This window comes from Sinocyclocheilus grahami, unplaced genomic scaffold, assembly GCF_001515645.1.
Source record: "Sinocyclocheilus grahami isolate Dianchi unplaced genomic scaffold, SAMN03320097.WGS_v1.1 scaffold615.1, whole genome shotgun sequence".
In the NCBI taxonomy this organism is placed as follows: domain Eukaryota; kingdom Metazoa; phylum Chordata; class Actinopteri; order Cypriniformes; family Cyprinidae; genus Sinocyclocheilus; species Sinocyclocheilus grahami.
The window spans coordinates 581,949-604,683 of record NW_015505794.1 but is presented as its reverse complement, the minus strand read 5'-3'; the positions used below and the strand labels follow the sequence as shown (position 1 = coordinate 604,683).

At 37.5% G+C, this 22,735-nt stretch overlaps 1 protein-coding gene across 1 annotated transcript in view; it reads right to left on the bottom strand.

Moving 5' to 3' along the window:
* Positions 1-241: 241 nt before the first annotated feature.
* LOC107557699 (growth arrest-specific protein 2-like) overlaps positions 242-22,735 on the bottom strand; it is a 24,520-nt gene continuing 2,026 nt past the window's right edge. The window contains exons 2-9 of the mRNA XM_016241202.1: positions 14,015-14,180; positions 11,375-11,484; positions 10,519-10,660; positions 7,973-8,036; positions 7,485-7,881; positions 7,268-7,375; positions 334-539; positions 242-266 (exon numbers count right to left, since the gene is read on the bottom strand). Of these exons, the coding sequence (XP_016096688.1) occupies positions 242-266; positions 334-539; positions 7,268-7,375; positions 7,485-7,881; positions 7,973-8,036; positions 10,519-10,660; positions 11,375-11,484; positions 14,015-14,159 (1,197 nt within the window). The 5' untranslated portion in view covers positions 14,160-14,180. The remainder of the gene's footprint in view (positions 267-333; positions 540-7,267; positions 7,376-7,484; positions 7,882-7,972; positions 8,037-10,518; positions 10,661-11,374; positions 11,485-14,014; positions 14,181-22,735) is intronic.

The following is a 22,735-nucleotide window of genomic DNA, read 5'->3' as shown; positions in this document are numbered from 1 at the left end:
GTATAGATTCATCAGTATGCAACATTAACATGCCTTGGGCTGAATATGTAAGCAATTTTATATGTAAGCAATTTTATATGTTAGCAATTTTCTTTTAGCTTGTATAGTTTTTCGTTTTCTCCCTTTTTCCCCTTTTTTAAAAAAAAGCTCCTCTTTATATTTTTTGAGTCACTACCCAAAAGGTTGAAGACCACTGCCCTGAAGAAAGATTAATTAAATTACAAAAAAAAAAGAAAAAAGATCAAGCCACCTGGGCTACTTCCCTCCTAGAAAAAAGGATTTAACAGGATTTAACTGTTGATTTAACAGAAGTAGCATTTACTGTCACATTACTTCTTGAAGCGGGAATGAGTACCCACGACCAGATAACTGTCCCGGGACAGCTCTCTCTTGACTGGGGACCTGCCATTAGGCTTGAAGGTTTTGGTTCCAGGCCGAGCGATCTCAGTCATCTTACAGGGGTCATGCTTTGACAAGTAAGTACCAAAGGTCTCCCATCCACCGCCAACACGAACCATGGCATGTTTATCATTCAGCATCTGTAAAAGCGAGAAAGCACAAGAGAATGTTTCCCATCACAGCTCAAATTAAGAATTGTGTTTAATATAATTCCTACAGTAAAATTTATGGTGAAGGAAATTACTTATAAAAATGTGTCGGACTCTTTTGTTTCTGCCATTAATGTCTTAAAGTGCCCTTATTATGGGTAATGAAAGGTTCATATTTTGGTTTTGGGAGTCCCCAACAATAGGTTGACATGCGTGCAAGGTCAAAAAACACTTTCATTGTCTTATAATATGCATTTATTTTTACCTTACTTGCTCAACGACTCCCAAACGAATCGCTCAACGATTCATTTTTCCAAACCCCTCCTTTGCATGACGCTAATCTGTGGTGATTGGTCCGATTGGTCTCATTTTCATTTCATCATGTCTGTAATGCCTGATAAAGCAGCGTTTGTGAGCACAGTGCTGCTTTGTGTACAGCGTTACCGGGGAAACCACTATTTTTACCGCTCCAAAGCGGCACCTAGTGGCAAAGAATGAATTTGCATTTTCATTCAGACCAATGCGAAAAGACCAACAAGTGGGCTGGCAATATGCTAATGTTTCATGTTGACATCAACATGAAACGGCTTGGGAATCGTTTTAAAAACGACTCCTTTAAATGATTCAGAGTCGACTCTTTGTCGACTTTATACTTTCAGATTTAAAACTTTGCAGGATGTTTTCATTCACTTAGAGCTGTTACACACTGCATGAAAGGTAATTTTCAAAAATCCATAATAGGCGCACTTTAAAAATTATTGCAAATCACATAGGCTACAATAAAAAAAATGTGCTCACAAGTGATATTTATCTTTTTTTTGTTGTTTGTTTGTTTTTTGTATTATGAATCTTCACACTTTATGTCTCATATAAGCCTATCTGAAGCATTTGATGCTCCTCACTGATAATTGTTTCCTTGGTAAATACAGTAATGCTAACTTCTGAAAATATTGTCAGGAGAAAAGTTTGTTGTGGTGACAAAGATGCAGTCACAGTATTTGAATCATTTGAATTTATGGCTTGGTAAAAAATATAGATATCTCGATATTAATCGATTCTCATTTTTACGGAATGATATCAATTCTTAAATCCCAAGAATCGATTAGTCTAGCCTGTTTTCAGTTAATGGACGGAACGTTGAAGGGTCCCATCCAATATATCGCAATAAGCATTGTGCTTTGGTACTTTTAATATGAAACATAGTCTCAGATTTCAAATTCTGTCCATTGTATTGCAGTATTCAAACAATAAATGCCACTTTGGCGCTGTTTAATGTGGAGTGACAGATCGCTAGCGCCTCAGTTCAACAGACGCAGCAGCACGAGGCACACGTGAACTGATCATCTCCTCCACATTAATACCAGTTTCAGCACAAAATAAACATGACTAAACATCCGAAGGCAAGTTAAAAGAAAGAGTACAAATTTACAATCCGTATCTTGTCTCATATAATCGCTCAATCAGTGTTTCAGCCACGCAAAGACGTCAATATAACGTCTTGTAAACAATGCCACGTAACGTCACATTTATCTCAGAAAAACATATTTGGTGACCATAAACTCATTAGTCAGCTGAAAAATAAACTGTAGAGAGGGGCATGTCGCTAAATATATGCACCATATAACCAGGGGCGCCGTTAAGGGGGGGAAAGTTAGGACGATTCTAAGGGCCCATCGCAGACTTATAAGTGCATTACCGCCACCTATCTCTCAAATGGACCATTGACACTCCCAATTGAGATTGTAGATGGAGTGTCAATGATCCATTTGAGAGATAGGTGGCGGTAATGCACTTATAAGTCTGCGATCCACCAGAAAGCAAGAAGAAGAAGAAGATGCCTCACGCGCTGGCTGAAGAAGAAGACGCGAACGCGCTCAGGACAGTTCAGACATTGTGGTGAAAATCAGAGGTAAAAAACTATATAAATACTGTTCAGTTTCTTGCACAGACCAATCGTTTTGTGTCTTTTCACATCAATGTATCATCATGAGCCGCAGGGTTTAATTTGGTTTTGTTTGTGTATGTTTTATGAATCTCAAAGCCGTGATAATTTTATCCACTGACATTATAGGACTGACAGACTGCAACGGTTTGACTTAAAAATCTCCGTTTGTGTTCTACTGAAGAAACAAAGTCACCTACATCTTGGATGCCCTGGGGGTAAGCAGATAAACATCACATTTTCATTTTTTGGGTGAACTATCCCTTTAAGTTCTCACGCTGCAGCAAACGGTTTATATGTATTTATAGATAGGGCTATATAGCCATCTAGAGGTTACACCCTGATATTGCAGATGATAAATGGTGCATAATTTAGAGGTTAATATTTAGTAAAATCCGCTTAAAATAATAAAAATATTAAAGAAAAAAACTATTATTGAGCTAAAATCACAAAAGCACAAATATATATTCGTTCTCATATAACTCTGTCTTCATTCATTTGGATGTTCATCTATAAGTGTTTGGGCTATTTAATATTAGGATTTTGTTTAAAATCCCCCATCACGGCCCCGCCCTTCAACATCAAGTCCCGCCCCCCAGCACCCCCAGATAAAATATGTTCCCGCGGCTATGGGTAGGTCACTGACTAAATACTGATACCTAGTGGCAGGCACGTGCACAGGTAGGGCTCAACCTGTGCATAGCACATGCCCTTTTTGTCTTTACACTCCGAAGTGCCCTTTTTTTTAGATTTTTTTATTTTTTTTTTGGTCTTCAATAAATCAGTGCTATTGTCTGTCTGTTTTACAAATATATTTAGCGAATGAAAAGTATTAAAAAGAGTTTGTGACTCAGTCTTGTTGGATCCGCTCAAACTGTCAGTCAAAGCTCATAACTCCGCCCCCTGTCTTGACTGACTGAGTGCAGTGAACTGAAGTTCCACAGCAGAGCAGCTGAACGTCTTGCAAGGGTAAATAAATATCTTCTTGTATAAGTATAGCGTTGTCTTTACGCAAGAAACACTAGTATGTCTACTGTATAAAGGCTCATGTTTTATGCATTTGAGGTCTGAGACCGGACCTGCGGAGAGAGGGCATTTGCCATCTAAATTAATCATAGCCAATAGCCTACACTTAAATAGCCTGTGCATACAGTAGCATTTCATCTTTTATAAAATGACATTTTGGCCAGACGTATTTTACAACAGGAAAAACTGAGCGCCCATATAGCCACAACTCTGTAACCTGTTGATCAAAAAAACGTAATGTGATGCTGCCGTTTTAATGATGGACAAGTTGCACATTTGCACACACATTCGCTGGTCAAAAAATTTGAGTTTGACACAAAGTGTTCCTCGTCAGCTATAGGTAAAATATATTTCTAAGAAAATTCTTCTTTGATTTATAATGGCTATCTGCTGATACACTTAATTTATTAACATTTAATCATATTATATATGGTCACACTCACAGCATGGTTAATGTTTACGATGTTAATATGCATGTATTTGCTAGCTAGCTAATTTTTGAATGTAGTATTCTATACTCCCCGCTTATCATTAAGATGTGACCAGTAAAAAGTGTGGGGGGTGTCCTTTTTCAGTTTCAGCACATGCCCCTCAAAAGGTCTGTGCACGGCCCTGCCTAGTGGTCAAAAGCAATAGCAAAAGTAATAGGTCAGTATTATTACATTTCAGATTTCAGTAATCGAATCGCAAGCTTGTGAATGAGAATCGAATCGAATAGTGAAATTTGTGTCAAAACTCAGCCCTATTTGAATTTGTGTAAGTAATTAACACAAAACAAATACTGAAATGGTTTCCAATGCTTCGATTACCTTTTCAAACATGTCTATGAAAATTCAGCATAAAATATACTAAATGTAAACATATATTTAATGATAAATATTCAAAGACATTTGACATTAGTCTCATTAAAAACCAAGCCCATGTATATAAAACGCTTGGAGGTTTTTCTTTTAATGATCTTCCTAATACCCCCTCATTCCTCATAAAATATTCAAAGTCTGCATGTAATATGCAGCAGATCCGAGAGAGAGAGTGAACCTCGCGCGCTGCCACGGCAACCGCTCCAGATCAAGAACAAGAAACACGAAATAGAAATGCATTGAAACTGAGAACGAGAGCACAGGAAGGGTCACGTCTCCAGAGAAATGTGTCTCTGTCCCCTGAGCCACCGACAGTCATCTATTGCCTCCTTCCCTCCACCTTATCAGTCTTGACCCTCTCATTACAAAGCTGTTAAGCTGCTGGTAATACAAACAGATTTATATGTTCTGTGCCTCCCACCCCTCCAAACCCTTTTAGCTTGATGCATCCTAATAGAGGGATATATACACGCTGCACGTTAGCCAAGCAGGGTAATTCTAATTACCATGCGGTTTGATCAGTCTCAGCTGTTCTCAAGCAGATTAAAATGTCAGGGCTGACAGAGGAGGTGAGGGCGAGCGAGACTTAACAAATACACTAGAGAGCCGCGCGGGAGGGGGAGTCTGTTTACGAAAACCCCGCGTTAGTCAAACCTTTATGGTATCTGACATGTACGTAAATAAAACAGTCGGCGCTCCGCAGTGCAGAATGAAAGTATACGTTACGCACTAATTCAGTGATGGAGTGGGCAATGTATTGTTACATTACGTGTTATTTCAACGCTATATGTTTGTTCTGAAAAACCGGTAGTCTCTTTCCGCATTATTCGCATTTACAAGCCTCATTCAGCCTCTCATCTCGTTCTCATTACATATGATGACGGCGAAATTGATTTTAGCCTTTTTCCTCGACTACTGAAACATGCATGCGAAAGAGTCGAGAGCGGCCGTGCTGTTTTTAACACACTGACCGCTAGATGGCAGAATGTAGCTTTTATATCCTTATTTCAGTACACATCCGCTGGGTAGGATAGAGCTGTTCAAACCAGCTAGTGTGTGTAGGCTACTAAAAAAACTGCATATTATGTGTACACCTTTATTTTAGTGAAGTGCATGTGTGGTAAAAGAAATGGCTGAGATAGATTACCTGTAATCTGTACACACAGTAAAAGCTATTTGAGGCACATCAAACAGCTACAGAAAACTACAAAAACAAGACCACCAGGGCCTTGTGGGTCTGTTTTGCTTTCTGCTTCCCTCCTCAATCCACCTGGATGAGATCCATATCTTAGCCTTAATTTGCCTTTTTTGTAGCAACAATGAATGGTGAATATGTGCTTAATTACTGAACAGTTAAAGATGCAAGATAAACTTAGAGCATAGCCAAAATACATGAATGTATAAAAAGTGCTATAAAAGGATGTGACGCTTGTATTCGTTTTTCCTTTACTGTAAATGTGGGGTCTCTAGAAAGGAGAGATTTGTCAGATAAAGCTACAAAACAGCTTTCCACAGTCAGTGTTAAAATGGAATTGTGCTTTCAAGTCAGAGATGAAGAGAGGAGTATTCATGATCCCATTAACATCCCTGTTAATGACAGACATGGCATGAATCCTATTTCTTAATGATTCGCCACTTCTTCACCCCTTCTACTACACAGCTCAGCTATTGTGATGATCTAATGGATCTTCCTTCTCTTTCGTTTTATCTCAGGATATCACAACAAAAGTGAGCGAGAAAAAAAACATGAGAAATGATATTAAAAGCTCCCCTTCTTTTTCTCTTTGAGTGCTACAGTAAGCCTCTCTCTCTAATTGGATCTCTGACAGAAAGCGGCTGCTTTTCTTCCTCATCCACACATACTGTTGCCCTAAAGGATTTGTCTGATTGAAAAATCATATGAGGGAGGGGTGGAGCCAACAAAGGTGAGGCTGTAAGTCTCTGAATACATTCACACTGCTAATGACTTGATCAGTCACCAGCATATAGATGAATTCTGCTTGTATGGCAACCTTTGCTATCATGAAAGTACAGATCTGATCTAAAAAGGTGCCTTGTAACTCTTACTTCAGATGACCCCCGGTGACAATCATTGGTTGCTAAATAGAATCATCAGTTTTTTAAGTTCTCCCCTCCAGCCGAGAGACTACACACAAGTATTCATAGACTTGATCTATAAATGTAAATTCGAATGTTTGGTTAGTGTTTCTACGCAGAAAGCAATTAAAAGACAAACGTCAAAATGAAACAAAAAATAGGTTGTTACATAAAGTAAGTGTATTCCAATATGCTTAATTAGGCATGTAATGAGTTTGTACCAAATGAGACAAAGTTGTAAATCTGTTAACAATTCAGCTAATCCCTGTAGGGTTTAGATGCATATGCAAATGTTATTCAACAAAATAACACGCATGAGCTTTTAGGCACTTTGTGTTTTAATATAAACTATGTTCTATGTATTTTCAGTATGACTGAGCATTTTATTATTCTGTTGTTTCTTGTGCATTATTTGTGTTCTGTTCTGGTATATAGGAACAGACTTTTCAGCCTCGATCCTAGACATTTGTTAGTCTGAACCTCCTTTTTCCCTATTCAAAGGTGTGAACCTTTTCTTCATGTTGCCAGGCAACACCAGCTCCCATGAGGCTTTGCCTTGACAAAGAACTATGTTCTTTCAGGTTCAAAACTAACATTTGTTCTTCTAAAGAAACATTGAAAGCACGGCAGAGCTTATTGACACGTTGATGCTTATAACAAACAATGAAACATGATTTTACATATCGCATCATATCTTTCAATGGAAACCATACAAATGTGGGCAATAATAAATATCAAATAACATTTTCATTCAGCTAAAGAAGGAAATCTGCGGTGGAAAGAGCATTACATACCCTGACATAGAGGACTTTATCTCCAACACGATAATGGCCTTTTGGCTGCTTCTCAATGCAGAATTTGACTGGACATTTGCATGGTGGATCCTCTGATATCTGCCTCACCTGAAACAAAGCAACAAAGAAAACATGCTTTTGATTATGAGCGTGAGGTCATGCACCAGTACACCAAGGATTGGAAAACCGCATACAGTGTATATCTTAAAATCCTCACAATCTCATCTAGCAGGTTACCGCTGCTCTTTTTCCCACTAGTCTTCACAAGGCCGTTTGATGGTGATTTGACGGGTGTCCTGATGGGTGACGGTGTACTTGGTGAAGTTTGCTGAGGTTCTGACTGGGTGTTCGAGTCAGAGAAGATGGACGTGGACTCTGGGGGAGGGGTAGGGGCCAGAGGAGGAGAGGGTGAGGGGTCCGGAGGAGGGCATGGAGGAGAGATGGATGAGGGGGTTGAGACTGCAGGGGGCTCTGGATCAGGAGGGAAAAAAACAGGTGGGGTGGAGGGAGACGGCAGAGGTGAGGCGAAGAACATGGATGGTGACAAAGACTCATCTTCCTGTTTCTCAGTCTCGGTCTCGAGCTTGACCAGCGCAGGCGGCTCAATGCCATACCTGAAGGGAAACGTTTATTCAGCTCCGACTGAGAGATGGTTACAGGATGATGACGTGATATAAACAACTTTAAAGGATCAAAGGAACTCACCTCGAAGCAATTCTCGCAAGTTGCATGAGACACAAGCACACATCCCTGGGATGCTTCTGAAGAACTGGTGAAACACATATATTGTAATTCACACAACAAAATCCTCAGAGGCCTATGATGTCAGCTCAAACATATACTGTACCCTGGGCGTAACAATGGACAAAAGAAAAGGGCTTTGATGGACACATGCTAAGATTCCCAAAGCAAAGAGACATTTGATATGTCTATTCAGCTAAATAAAATTAAACGTTCTCAAATAACAGCATTATAACCCTGTAAAGTGAATGAAGATGACTGTTAGGGTAACCTCAGGTTTGTATCCATAATCTTACTGAGGAAAATGTTTTTACTTAGTATTTTTGAAAAAAAAAAAAATATATATATATATATATATAATACTCAACATTTTATTTTAAAATATCTAAACACTTTGACATTGACAAAAGTTATTTTTTACTATGACAAATAATAATTTATTATTTATAATAATAATAATAAAACAAGGAAAACATTTGCCAATTTTAATTTTTTATTATTTCAAATTATTTTATTATTTCTTATTTTATTATAAATGTATTATTTATTTTTCTTACCCTGTTAGCAAATACTTTTCTTCTCACTAAATTTGGTTTACTTTCCTGAAAAATAATTATCTTGTTTCAAGGATATTTTGATATTTTTATTGGAATACAAGGCACAAATGCGGAGTAAAAATGCTATGATTTGTCTTAAAGTTAATAGCCATACTAAACGCTGTAGAGGATTTTCATCCTCTAAACTAACAACAGCCGAATAAAGTCGTTAAAAGATGTTTGCATGAGCTTCCCAACCCATGAGCCTTTGCAATGCAGACGCAAAACTTTGTAGTCAAACTTTGCACAGATCATAGTGATACTGTATCTTTGTTGTGCAGTGGAAAAGAGGAAAAACTCAAAGACACTAATTTGAGGGATAAAAAGGTTGTTGAAACTTGTATCAAGAAATCTGTCTCCCTTACACTCTGACAAGGTTTGAATATGATGACAAATAATAATTTATTATTTATAATAATAATAATAAAACAAGGAAAACATTTGCCAATTTTAATTTTTTATTATTTCAAATTATTTTATTATTTATTATTTTATTATAAATGTATTATTTATTTTTCTTACCCTGTTAGCAAATACTTTTCTTCTCACTAAATTTGGTTTACTTTCCTGAAAAATAATTATCTTGTTTCAAGGATATTTTGATATTTTTATTGGAATACAAGGCACAAATGCGGAGTAAAAATGCTATGATTTGTCTTAAAGTTAATAGCCATACTAAACGCTGTAGAGGATTTTCATCCTCTAAACTAACAACAGCCGAATAAAGTCGTTAAAAGATGTTTGCATGAGCTTCCCAACCCATGAGCCTTTGCAATGCAGACGCAAAACTTTGTAGTCAAACTTTGCACAGATCATAGTGATACTGTATCTTTGTTGTGCAGTGGAAAAGAGGAAAAACTCAAAGACACTAATTTGAGGGATAAAAAGGTTGTTGAAATCTGTCTCCCTTACACTCTGACAAGGTTTGAATATATGAATCCTTATGAAAACAAAGAAACAATGGATAAATCCAATATAGCCCCATTTTGAAAGCTATGATTAATGCTGGCAAGATTAACAGTCCTAATAAGAAGGTATCACTGTAGACTGGTTTGAAGTTTAAAATAAACATATAATGTTAATTTATGTCAAACAGTTCATGAAATCCATTTCAACAGGCATGTGCATATATAAAAGTCAACAGCGGGACTCTTTGAAAAGCACAGACACAAAGTTAAATCAACTCTGATTCTGTCATTGCAAATGTCCCTCAGGTTCTCAGCCCCTTCTTAATGTAATATGACCTACAAACCTGTAAACCTACCAAAACTATAGGAGAATGATAAAAGGGTTATGTTGTTTTTATAACAGTTATCGACTCAACACTCTCATTCTTGAACGCTACATTATTTGATCTATCCTCTCAAAACCTTTCAGTGCACACTCTTTTTCTTTTGATCTATTATTGTATTGTATTATCTATCTTTGACCCTATTTTTCCATTCCCCATTTTCTCCCTGACCTACTGTCCTTTCATTTCTATTTCCTTCTCTTTCTCTCCATTATTCATCACACGGTGATGGACAGCGGGGGCCAAGGGTGTGACGCAGTGAACAGTGACACAGATATTGATACTGCTTGTCTATTCAGCAGTTCTTTAGGGCAACAGCCCCACAGGACAACAGTCTGCATAGACCGAAAGTAAGGCCTATTGTAACTGGACTTCTCACTTAATGATCTCATAAGTGTAAAAATGAACAAGGGAAACATTGCTATTTCTGTGCTTAAAATCCATGGTCAGATTTCTCAGGATTGTTGGTGATTGACCTCACAGACTTATGAGCACATGCCACTTGTATTGAAACCAAAGAATCTAATCGGCTTAATCACAAAAGACAGAATATATCTAAAAAAAAATATACGCAACAAAAACATTTAAACATCTCATGATAAGATGCTGATTTGAATACTCACCAAGATCTTCAGATTCAAACAGGTGTGACTGCTCCACTCCGATTTTACGGCACCAGTACAGAAAGTTAGCTGTATTGTCTCGAGCAAAGAACGATCCAGAGGCTGCATCAGTCCGCCAGCGAATCACACGCCGAATAAAGGGCTATGGGACACAAAAGAAGCCAACTGAAATATATCTCTGATTAGCTTAGCATGTGCTCATTTGAATATTTTGCAGTATAAATAGCACACCAGATAATTTATTTTTCACAAAAACATATTGTTCAAAAATAAGCCCTGCATCATGTGTTTGAAATTTGCTTTCTCCTGCCAGTATTAGTTATTCTCTCTAAGTCTATAGCTGAGAAAAACAGATACTGATGCACCTGATGCACAACACCAGCACGCAGACACACAGCTGAAGGTCAAAGTCAGAGGCTGAAAGATTGCCAGGAAAGTAGTGATATAAGTTGTGTCTCATTTTGAAGGCTGAGACCTCTGGATGTCACATTTTTGGCAGTATAAGTCACTGAGGCTGCCTTATTTCAGAAAAGTAACCATTACATTCCAAAGTACGAAAGAAATTCCAGCAACTCACGCCTCATGAGGAATAACAGTGCATTGTATTATGGCTACTTTTCTGAAATGAGACATCCTCGATGATGTATGGGGCTGACAAATGAGACCTCTGGAGGGTGCAGAATCTATTTATTTCTATCAATTTTCTTTTTTAGATACAGCTAATTAGTGAGACTAAAGTCCTGGCAGTGACATGAATACAGCTGACTTTGAAACACTATTAGCACTAATTCACAATAATTAGCACATAATTATTGATCAAACTACCCATAAATGTAATGTTTAATGCTATGAGCACCTTTCCATTGCTGGACAGAATCATCTTCTCCTGTAGCGCCTCAGCAAGCTGACACAGGATGACACCAGTGTCTAGTCTGCCCATGAAGTTATCCACTGTTATATCCAAACCTGTGCAGAAAGTTAAGAGAAACAAATGAGCATTAAAGGGGTCATAAACTGAGAAATCAGAATTCCATTGATCTTTTGCTATACAAGAGGTCTTCGTGCTATAAAAACATCCTGTAATTTTCAGAACTCAAAACTATCTTGTTAGTCTAAAAACAGCTTATATTGAAGCCAATCTGCTCAAACTTTGTGGAATGTACAACTCTATGATGTAATAGTGTGGCTAAACATCTTTGCCTCTGCAGAAGAAGATCAACACCTGCTTCTACATCGCTGCCTGTTTAGCCCCGCCCACCGATTCATGCACATAGTATAGGTAAATGATGAGAGCGGCAAACGCAGGTCAACAGAGAAACCAAATACATTTTATTTGATGAACTTTATTTTTAATAAAGTGCTAGACCGCATCAGTAAGAACTTGGTCCTTTGTTCAGTTCATTTTACCATCGATTCATTTACAAACAAGGCACAATTCGACGCAGGACTTTCAGAAAGATTTAAACTGTTTTTAGTACGTGATCACTATTGCTTTGTCTGTTATTACAGATCGTTTGATATGAGTATTTATGCATTTTTAATCTAAATCACAGCAGCGTCCATCTGTGAAGGCTGTCAAACATACACACCTGTTGGCCAATCATAACAGTGAGCGTTTAGTTTACTTCCGAGTCTACAATCTGCCACACCTATTCAAACAGAGTGTTCTGATGAGGGGGGTTAAAACAGGACAGAAAATAGCCTATTACTTCTAAATTATGTTTTTTGATGTAAAAATCTTGATAACATTATATGTGGACCTCAGAGAACAGTACAAAATAATTTTTAAAAAGGCAGTTTATGACCCCTTTAAGAGAGAGACAAAGAATGATCAACAAGCATACAGTACTAAAGAGTAATGTTATAAAGACACTGAATGAATTATAGTGAATGAACTGGTGGCTATAAAATACATATTGACACTTAGGCTTACATACATTTCTCTACAATTTTCATGGTTGTTGTTTTACCTTCCAAACAAATACTCTTCTCCATCATTTATTTATTGTTCTTTCACTACATAAGGCAACTTGAAGATGCCCCAAAAAATCCTCTAAGTACACTCGCTCTGAGATTCTCACGGCTGTGCAGACACATTCCTGAGGCCTGGGTGTTAAGTACATACAGATTCAAACACAGCAGTGGTACCGGAGCTTACCATCACGGTGAAGGGGGAGTAGGGGGCCTGGGGAGGGGGAACACAGGAGGCGACGGCGGAGGGAAACCACAACAAAAACAGAAATCCTGATGTGCAGAATGACTGGGGCTGGTCATTAGCATAGAGCGGGAGAGAAGTGTGTAAGGAAACAAAGAGATCTCCTGCTGTCTGCAAACCACAGAGTCATAACGCTGCCCTGAGATCAACAGGAACAGGAAGAGTTGAGGAAGAGAAGCGTGTGTTAATAAGAGAAATCCCTCATCAGCTTCTTTGGTGAAAACAACAACAACTCTGATGTATCACATCTCATCTAATTTCTCAGGTTGTTGTGTCTCTACTGTATATTTAGGAACCACCAGCCTGTTGGCTTCAGGGTTTTGTGGTGTTTTGACCTTTTTATATGTTGTGTGTTGCTGTCATCAAGCCTCTTCAGCCCCCAGGAGTATAAGAGGTTCTGACAACAAATAACATAAGTCAAGACACGTAGGGACACATATAAGACACTCATATCCTTTTGAGAAAGGTAATTCCTGCTTTGGGCTTTTATCAGGGCATGTGCCATTGATCCAAGATGGAGAGGAATTAAGGGAATTCTATTAAAATGACTGTCTGTAAACACGATGATATTCCTGATGTGATAGGCAGACAGAATAATCCTTATTTGTTGGCTTGTACAGGATTTAATCAGCAATGGGAATGGGGAAATGGTAACCTTGAGATATATAGACATGTGTCCTTGTTCGCAAGAAGATTTAACAGAAAACTATCTTAAATATAGATACAGCAGAAAAGCTGAAATGCAAAGCATATACAGAAAATAACATTTGGGAAGCACAAGCACAGTCTTTTCCTAGAACCATGACTGATAATAAAATAAGTGGGCTGGTGATTTCCAATTCACATTTTCTTGACACACTTGAGCTGTAGTTAGAAGTTTCCATGTGTTAAACTGCCAAATGCAATTTATGTTTGCTGTAAAAGACTCAGTGTTGCCCTAATTAGATTAAGTTTTTACTACAATCAGCCACTTCTGGTTAACTACACTCCTACATTAAGCATTGTCCATATCCAGGTACTTCTCCATCCTTGTTGCTGGTGGTGGATATTTTGAGAAATGTTTTTCCCCATACACTGTAAGTCAATGGTGACCAATGTGGTTTGGTTAAACATTTTTCAAAATATCTTTTTTTGTGTTCCACAGAAGAAATAAAGTCATACAGTCTTGAAATGACTTGAGGGTGACTGAAGTATCACTTTTGGGTGAACTTTACTTTTAAGGTCATTAGTTTACAAATCACTAATGCTTAGGCAAATATGAACATGCTTTTATTTTCTTACCAAGGATTCTGTTAAGCCAGTTGGCCAGATCTTCTTTCATGGGCAGTAGACTGGACTCATGTCTACACACCAGCCACTCGTTGTACTGGTGCAGACAGGAGAGGTCAGGTCTTGGTTCCCGCCTGGGACTGAAGGGACCATTCATACTGACTCAAGTAGTGCACTGCTGGATAGAGAAAGAAAGAGGGCAACAATACTGTTAGTTATAGTGAATGTTGTTTCTAAAATGATAGCATGTCTAGAAAACGTCCAAAACAAAATGTTGTTTTTTTGGCCTTTTTAATGTCACTTTTGATCAATTTAATGCATCCTTGATGAATTAAAGTATTAATTCCTTTCACAACAACAAAAATCTTACCAACCCTAAACTTTTGAACAGTTGTGTGTTTTAAAATAAACCAGATTAGCATATGCAATTAGATGAAATCTGTCACCGCTTTGAAGACATAATCTAGCATACATTCCCTCTGCAGCAATGGGCAGGCTGAATGGACTATTAAATGTGCTGCACATATGAATTATAGCAGCACATCTGTTCTCTCATTGCTTCTGTATATAGGCCAGTGTGTGATTTTACCTCAACCAACTGCTGGATTTACACTGTACCTAATGATGCACAACTGCCACATTCCAACTGTTCTTTAAAACTGACCAAAGCAATGAAAGACAAATACTAACTTTGCTGACAGGCAAACAGGCTAAGGATGAGATAGGGATCATTGTGATGGGAATTAATGCTACTACTATTTTAAAGTCAGCTTTTTCCATGTCTAACTGATGCCAGGTATTGTACAATATATCATATGGATATGAAAATCTTCTGAAAACTGTATAAATAAAAGATTTTGGAAGTGTGCACTCAATTACTGTGCAGTAAAAAACATTAAGATTTGTCATGCTAGACTGGATGGAAAAAAGGGCAAACACAAACAGACAAATACCAGCTCAGGGTAGGATTTAATGTACAAGTCTTACTTCAATCCCTAGCAACTGAAGAATGCTCTGTTCTGTAATTTCCCCCCTACTCAAGTAACTATTCATCAGAGGGGCCTTTCACATGTAGAAACATGCCCCTGTTTCCCATAACTGCCAAGGTTTTGTAAGGCAGAGGAAGGAGTGTAGACACCTGCAGGGCAGATGTGTACATTCAAAACAGGCGCAGAGAGAAATAGTGGTAAATGTAAGTCCAGCCCCATTTATTTTATTAGAGCTGGATGACCAGACGCTCTCGAGTGAGCAGAGGGGCCTGATGTTAAAGAGCTTGCCAGGAGAAGGTTGTTGAGGAAGAGGAGAGTAAGACACATAAACTGTGGAACAATTAGGTGTTGTCCTCCACAGCACAGAGTGAGGGGTGATAAGATGTTATGTATGTTTAGAGTGGTTCCATGTGAGCAGGGAGAAATCATAAAGGAAGCTTTCATAAAAGGTCTACATCCAAGAAGAGCTCAAGATCAAAGAAGAAAAAGGAACCTCTGTATCAAAGGGTCTTAATGATAAAATAGAAGATTGAAATAATACATGTGACGTGAGTAAAAAGAGGATACAGAGACAACTGGAACTGCAACTGAGAGATGAAGTACACAAATAGGTTAATGCTCAGTCTGATGTTAATATGAATTATTACAGGGATCATTTTGATTCGAACAAGATCAAATCAGTGATCTGAGGAGAATTACTGTACTCCAACTGGATGAATCAATGAATAGTTGACTGCTGCAATCAGATCAGGTGAATTCACTAATTAATCACCATGTGCATCCAAAAATGTGTAAAATATCAAAAAAGTAAGTTCTATAATCCGGACATAGTACAGCCACAGCCGTGGCATTGTCATGTGATTGATCAACCTCAATTCACTGCCATTCACAAATCCTCTCCCGTGGCCCCATAGGATAACAAAATATCCATCGGATAGACACTTTAGAATCTTGCTGGAAGTAGTAGGTCAGTGGGGTACTTTTTGCCTACTGTTTTATAAATACTGTGGATTTGGACATACTACTCTTTTCACAAACTGTTTACTATAGAATATGCATATTCGTTGAACCAGTTTAGTCGGGTTATTTAAAAGAGTCGACTCAAATGAATGATTCATTTATGAATTGAACATCACTTCTGGGTCTTTAAGCTGGTACTTTAAATACAACAGTGAAATAGTGAAGTAAAAAGTCACATATTATGCTTTAGTAAATGAAGTGTCCTAAAATGAAAATAATATATAACACTAAAGAAGAACAGATACTTGAACAATATATTTAAGTATACTGTATACAGTAAAAATACTGTACATCAATACTGTCCACAATTGCATAAATCTAGAGTACCATCATGGCTTTGACACCACAATTAGTTCAGTAACACGCCCGAACAACAGGTAAGACAAATAAACTAAAGCATGATATATGATCTCATCATCACAGAGATCTGCCAATCAGTGGCCAATCAAGCACAACAAGGTCGACAAGGATGATGTAGAAATGTGCAGAAGTAATAGACAGAATTGGCAGAATGGATGATTAAAGAACAGCGAAACATGAGCATGCCTTGAACTCCAGGCCCTCGTGTGTGTCAGTGAGGAAGGCTGAGGCTCTTTGACCGATGGAGCATGGGAAGCCCACACAACAGGATTACAGCACACAGGTGCCACATTCACACCTACACTGCAACCTGACCATACTCAGACAGGAGGAGAGGAAGAGGTCTTCATCCAAACCCACAGACAAAAAGACGCTTTATGTTCACACACACACACACCAAGATGCACGTAACACTAAAACACACACATACAGACTTGCGCTCCAGTTCACCGCTGACAGATAGGTGTGAACATTCATTGATACACACTGACACAAGGCAACACATGAGATACAGAGGATCAACTGCACCCATCCAATGATATTTTCGTGCAAGCTCCACATCAAACAGTCAAATTTTACAGGCTGTAATTGTGTCATCCACTCATGTTCTGGTTAATAACTCAGTTAAGGCTGAAAGCTCATGTCTGGGTATACAAGCTAAAACAGATACAAACTGCAATTTTTAACTGCCATACCAATATAAGTGTCAGGTTCAGGGTACGTCCAGCACAATAAATCACATTTCTGCTGGCCTGGTAGTATGGCTTCTTTTACCTCTGTTGAATTACAGCCATGAGTTACAGTGGAGAAAGGGCTTGATATTTATCATACCTAATACTGGGTTGACAGGCAAAATGTAGAGTATTTGTTCTATCAACGAATGTGGGTGTGAAGAAAAGATATCTGCTTCAAAGCCTAGAACACCCAAGGCAAGTAATTTACTTCTGGAGTAAGTCCATGTATAAAAACAACACAGAGGCTGTGTTTATTTTAATGGCATGTGTAACACTGAACTTCAGCAGCAAAATATCATTGAGAATGTTAGCGCACTCAACATATTTTTCTACAAAAATGGTCTACATTTCACTGAAACTTGAGAAACCACCATAAGCAAAAGTGTGACACTGCTTATAGTGAGTTGATCAAAACCACAAACAGTGTGAGTGAAACTTGCAATTCATTGGGGCCATTGGGAATGTGGGGTAAAATGAGTTGGTGTGAAAGATGATCACCCTCTGTATCTAGCAAACTGTGCACAATTTTATTAGGTGATCAAATACTTAGGAAGTTACATTGCTTTCTGTGAATGTGAGGGACACTTGTTAATAGTTTTTGTGTATTTTTTGTAAGAAAATCTATGAAAATATGCAAACATATTAGGTTAATATTAAACATTTCCCCTGACTATTTACAGATATTTTTAAGAAAATATATTTCAAAGTGCAGGGAAAAAAAATGAATTTATTATAAGCGGATAATTTATTTTATAATTATTATTTTAAAAAATGTATAATGGTGATTTATAATGATCTGTCTTATCTTAACCAATGGTATATAGGTCAACATTGCCAAACTGAAGCGACAAGTTTGGCCATTGCACAAGTTTGCTTAGAGCAGTGGTTCTCAACCCGCGGCCCGTCACGAATTCAAATGCGGCCCACCATGCTGAACACAATTTAAAAAATAACTTTCAGTTTTACAATTCATTTTAGTTTTTACATTAATTTAAAAATGTACTATACAAATATAAGCTATAATGTTTTTGTTATGTAAAATAATTTTGTTTTTCATATATTATTTTCAGACATGAGCAGACCTGTATTCACGTAATTAACGTTACGCATTTAACGAACACTTACAAGCGCGCACTTTGGCAGAATTCAATTCAAATAGTCATCAGCAGCCATTAGTTCGGTAAAATTGAGCATCAGAATGGACACATTTGTTATTAAGGGAGAAAAACGAAATGTGGAAAATGCTAGCGAAGGAACACATACAAACAGTAGTCGCAGCAGTATCACACCGGGTGTTTAATTACAGTTAGTTGCAATCTTGACTCGCTTGATTGGTACTAACTGGAATTAAACACACGGTGTGATGAGGTCATATGATGACAGCACAGCATAGTGCTACTGTTTTACCAAATATTAGAATGATTTCTAAAAGATGATGTGACGCTGAAGACAGAAGTAATTCATCTTTGAATCACAGGAATAAAGTACTTTTTTTTTTGGAATTATAATAATACAAAATAAAAAAATTGGGAATTCCTTATTCCTGTGATTGTCATTTTTGCATCACAGGAATAAACTACACTTATATATTTGTTCGTTTGTTTTGAATTAAAATAATATTTTACAATATTACTGTTTTTGTTGTATTTTTTTAAGTGGCCTTAGTGAGCATAAGAGACAATTGGAATTTAACTTTATAGAATTGCATAAATCATGCAACTCATTTTCATATAAGTGCATCATTTCAAATCATGCTACGCTTCTGTCACATGACCTTAGTTAGTTACTACATTGTGGGTTTTTATGTTATCAGTATTGGTGGTATCCTGTATAAACTGAATACTTACTGTATAATGAAAAAAAAATGGTGTAGGATTTGCTTTGAAAAAATGTTCATTCAGAAAGTGCTAGTAAGTTTCACAAATAATTACAAAGAAAAACATTGTAACTTGTGAATAAAGTAAAATATAATTTAATATTAAATTCTGAAGTAGAAAGACTAAATTTGTATTTTCTTGTAAACTGTAACATATAGATCCCCTGACATGGCATGTGGGGGTGGTGGTGGGGGGGGGGGGGGGGGGGTTCATACTCGATCCACCTGTTCAAAACATAGAGCATGTCAAACAGAATAGATCTTAAATAAGTTAACGGTCAGTCTGATGTTAATATTAATTATTATGATTCGGACATGATCATAAGAGTGGGTACTTATTGTACTCCAACTGGATGAATCAATGAGTTGTTGACTGCTGCAAACAAATCAGATTCACTAATTAATCACTGGCTGTGTCCGAAATTGCATACTCTCTGATTAGAAACTTAAAATTAAAAAGTTCTATTTAGCATGAATGTGTGTAGTATAAATGAAATGTCCATCGGATGGGCACTTCAGAATCTCACCGGATGTAGTATGCCATTGGGGTACTGTTTTATGAATACTGTTAATTCAGACATACTACTCTTTTCACATACTGTTTTTCACCCACACTTTAATAAGGAAATATGCATATTCAGTGAACCAGTTTAGACAGGTCAACTCAAAAGAATGATTCATTTATGAATCAGACATCACTTTTGTGTCTTTGAGCAGGTCTCAATTTCTTCACTTTAAAATACGACAGTGAAGTAAAAAGTCACATATTATGCTTTAGTAAATGAAGTGTCCTAAAATGAAAATAATATATAACACTAAAGAAGAACAGATACTTGAACAATATATTTAAGTATACTGTATACAGTAAAAATACTGTACATCAATACTGTCCACAATTGCATAAATCTAGAGTACCATCATGGCTTTGACACCACAATTAGTTCAGTAACACGCCTGAACAACAGGTAAGACAAATAAACTAAAGCATGAAATATGATCTCATCATCACAGAGATCTGCCAATCAGTGGCCAATCAAGTACAACAAGGTCGACAAGGATGATGTAGAAATGTGCAGAAGTAATAGACAGAATTGGCAGAATGGATGATTAAAGAACAGCGAAACATGAGCATGCCTTGAACTCCAGGCCCTCGTGTGTGTCAGTGAGGAAGGCTGAGGCTCTTTGACCGATGGAGCATGGGAAGCCCACACAACAGGATTACAGCACACAGGTGCCACATTCACACCTACACTGCAACCTGACCATACTCAGACAGGAGGAGAGGAAGAGGTCTTCATCCAAACCCACAGACAAAAAGACGCTTTATGTTCACACACACACACACCAAGATGCACGTAACACTAAAACACACACATACAGACTTGCGCTCCAGTTCACCGCTGACAGATAGGTGTGAACATTCATTGATACACACTGACACAAGGCAACACATGAGATACAGAGGATCAACTGCACCCATCCAATGATATTTTCGTGCAAGCTCCACATCAAACAGTCAAATTTTACAGGCTGTAATTGTGTCATCCACTCATGTTCTGGTTAATAACTCAGTTAAGGCTGAAAGCTCATGTCTGGGTATACAAGCTAAAACAGATACAAACTGCAATTTTTAACTGCCATACCAATATAAGTGTCAGGTTCAGGGTACGTCCAGCACAATAAATCACATTTCTGCTGGCCTGGTAGTATGGCTTCTTTTACCTCTGTTGAATTACAGCCATGAGTTACAGTGGAGAAAGGGCTTGATATTTATCATACCTAATACTGGGTTGACAGGCAAAATGTAGAGTATTTGTTCTATCAACGAATGTGGGTGTGAAGAAAAGATATCTGCTTCAAAGCCTAGAACACCCAAGGCAAGTAATTTACTTCTGGAGTAAGTCCATGTATAAAAACAACACAGAGGCTGTGTTTATTTTAATGGCATGTGTAACACTGAACTTCAGCAGCAAAATATCATTGAGAATGTTAGCGCACTCAACATATTTTTCTACAAAAATGGTCTACATTTCACTGAAACTTGAGAAACCACCATAAGCAAAAGTGTGACACTGCTTATAGTGAGTTGATCAAAACCACAAACAGTGTGAGTGAAACTTGCAATTCATTGGGGCCATTGGGAATGTGGGGTAAAATGAGTTGGTGTGAAAGATGATCACCCTCTGTATCTAGCAAACTGTGCACAATTTTATTAGGTGATCAAATACTTAGGAAGTTACATTGCTTTCTGTGAATGTGAGGGACACTTGTTAATAGTTTTTGTGTATTTTTTGTAAGAAAATCTATGAAAATATGCAAACATATTAGGTTAATATTAAACATTTCCCCTGACTATTTACAGATATTTTTAAGAAAATATATTTCAAAGTGCAGGGAAAAAAAATGAATTTATTATAAGCGGATAATTTATTTTATAATTATTATTTTAAAAAATGTATAATGGTGATTTATAATGATCTGTCTTATCTTAACCAATGGTATATAGGTCAACATTGCCAAACTGAAGCGACAAGTTTGGCCATTGCACAAGTTTGCTTAGAGCAGTGGTTCTCAACCCGCGGCCCGTCACGAATTCAAATGCGGCCCACCATGCTGAACACAATTTAAAAAATAACTTTCAGTTTTACAATTCATTTTAGTTTTTACATTAATTTAAAAATGTACTATACAAATATAAGCTATAATGTTTTTGTTATGTAAAATAATTTTGTTTTTCATATATTATTTTCAGACATGAGCAGACCTGTATTCACGTAATTAACGTTACGCATTTAACGAACACTTACAAGCGCGCACTTTGGCAGAATTCAATTCAAATAGTCATCAGCAGCCATTAGTTCGGTAAAATTGAGCATCAGAATGGACACATTTGTTATTAAGGGAGAAAAACGAAATGTGGAAAATGCTAGCGAAGGAACACATACAAACAGTAGTCGCAGCAGTGAAGGTAGGAGAGTGCTGGACTTTCGGCATCAACTTTCGGTTTGCCTCGCCACTCACTTGAAGATGTTCAGCCTAGAGCTCTGCACGGGCCTCAAATATAGGCCCTAGCCCGGCCGTGTCCGACAGCTTATCAGAATTACCGGCCGAGCGTCCCCCCTTTCCCAAAACAGCTTATACTACTGTTTCAGCTATATTAAAATAGTTCAGTTTTGTATGTAATGGCGAAGTGATTATATTTCGTTTCGGTTTTTTATCAAGTTAATTTAGAAAACGTTTGGAGCATTTTTTGGTCGTTAAATATAAGTTTTTGTTTTTTAAAGTAACGACCAAGCGGCCAGCGGCAGACAGTGAGCTGATCATAGCCTATGTTTGATCAATTTAGCCTTCTCAAATCATCACGACTTGCCTAAAATAACAGTTCAAGCATATAACAATGTTTTAACGTTAAACCCAGATAAATGTGCGCTGTATCCAATAGTTTGTGCGGAGAGTGGAAGCTTAAAGCGCGCTTTGCAGGACATGGAGGCGCCAGCGAGATCACTTGCATTTTTTTCAGTGGATACGCCGTCATTTTTACTCATAAAGGTAAGTGTAATACACCATTCGTAACTGTAAAGGGTCTACTTTTATTTGTGTGCACTCACAATATCAACAACAACTTGTGCATTTATAAAATAAAGAAATCAAACATGATGCGCTTTCTGCCGTCTCGTCTTTGAACAGGAGCGCTTACAAAAATGAACCGAAACTCAGCGAATACATGCCTCACAGACATGATAAATATAAAAAA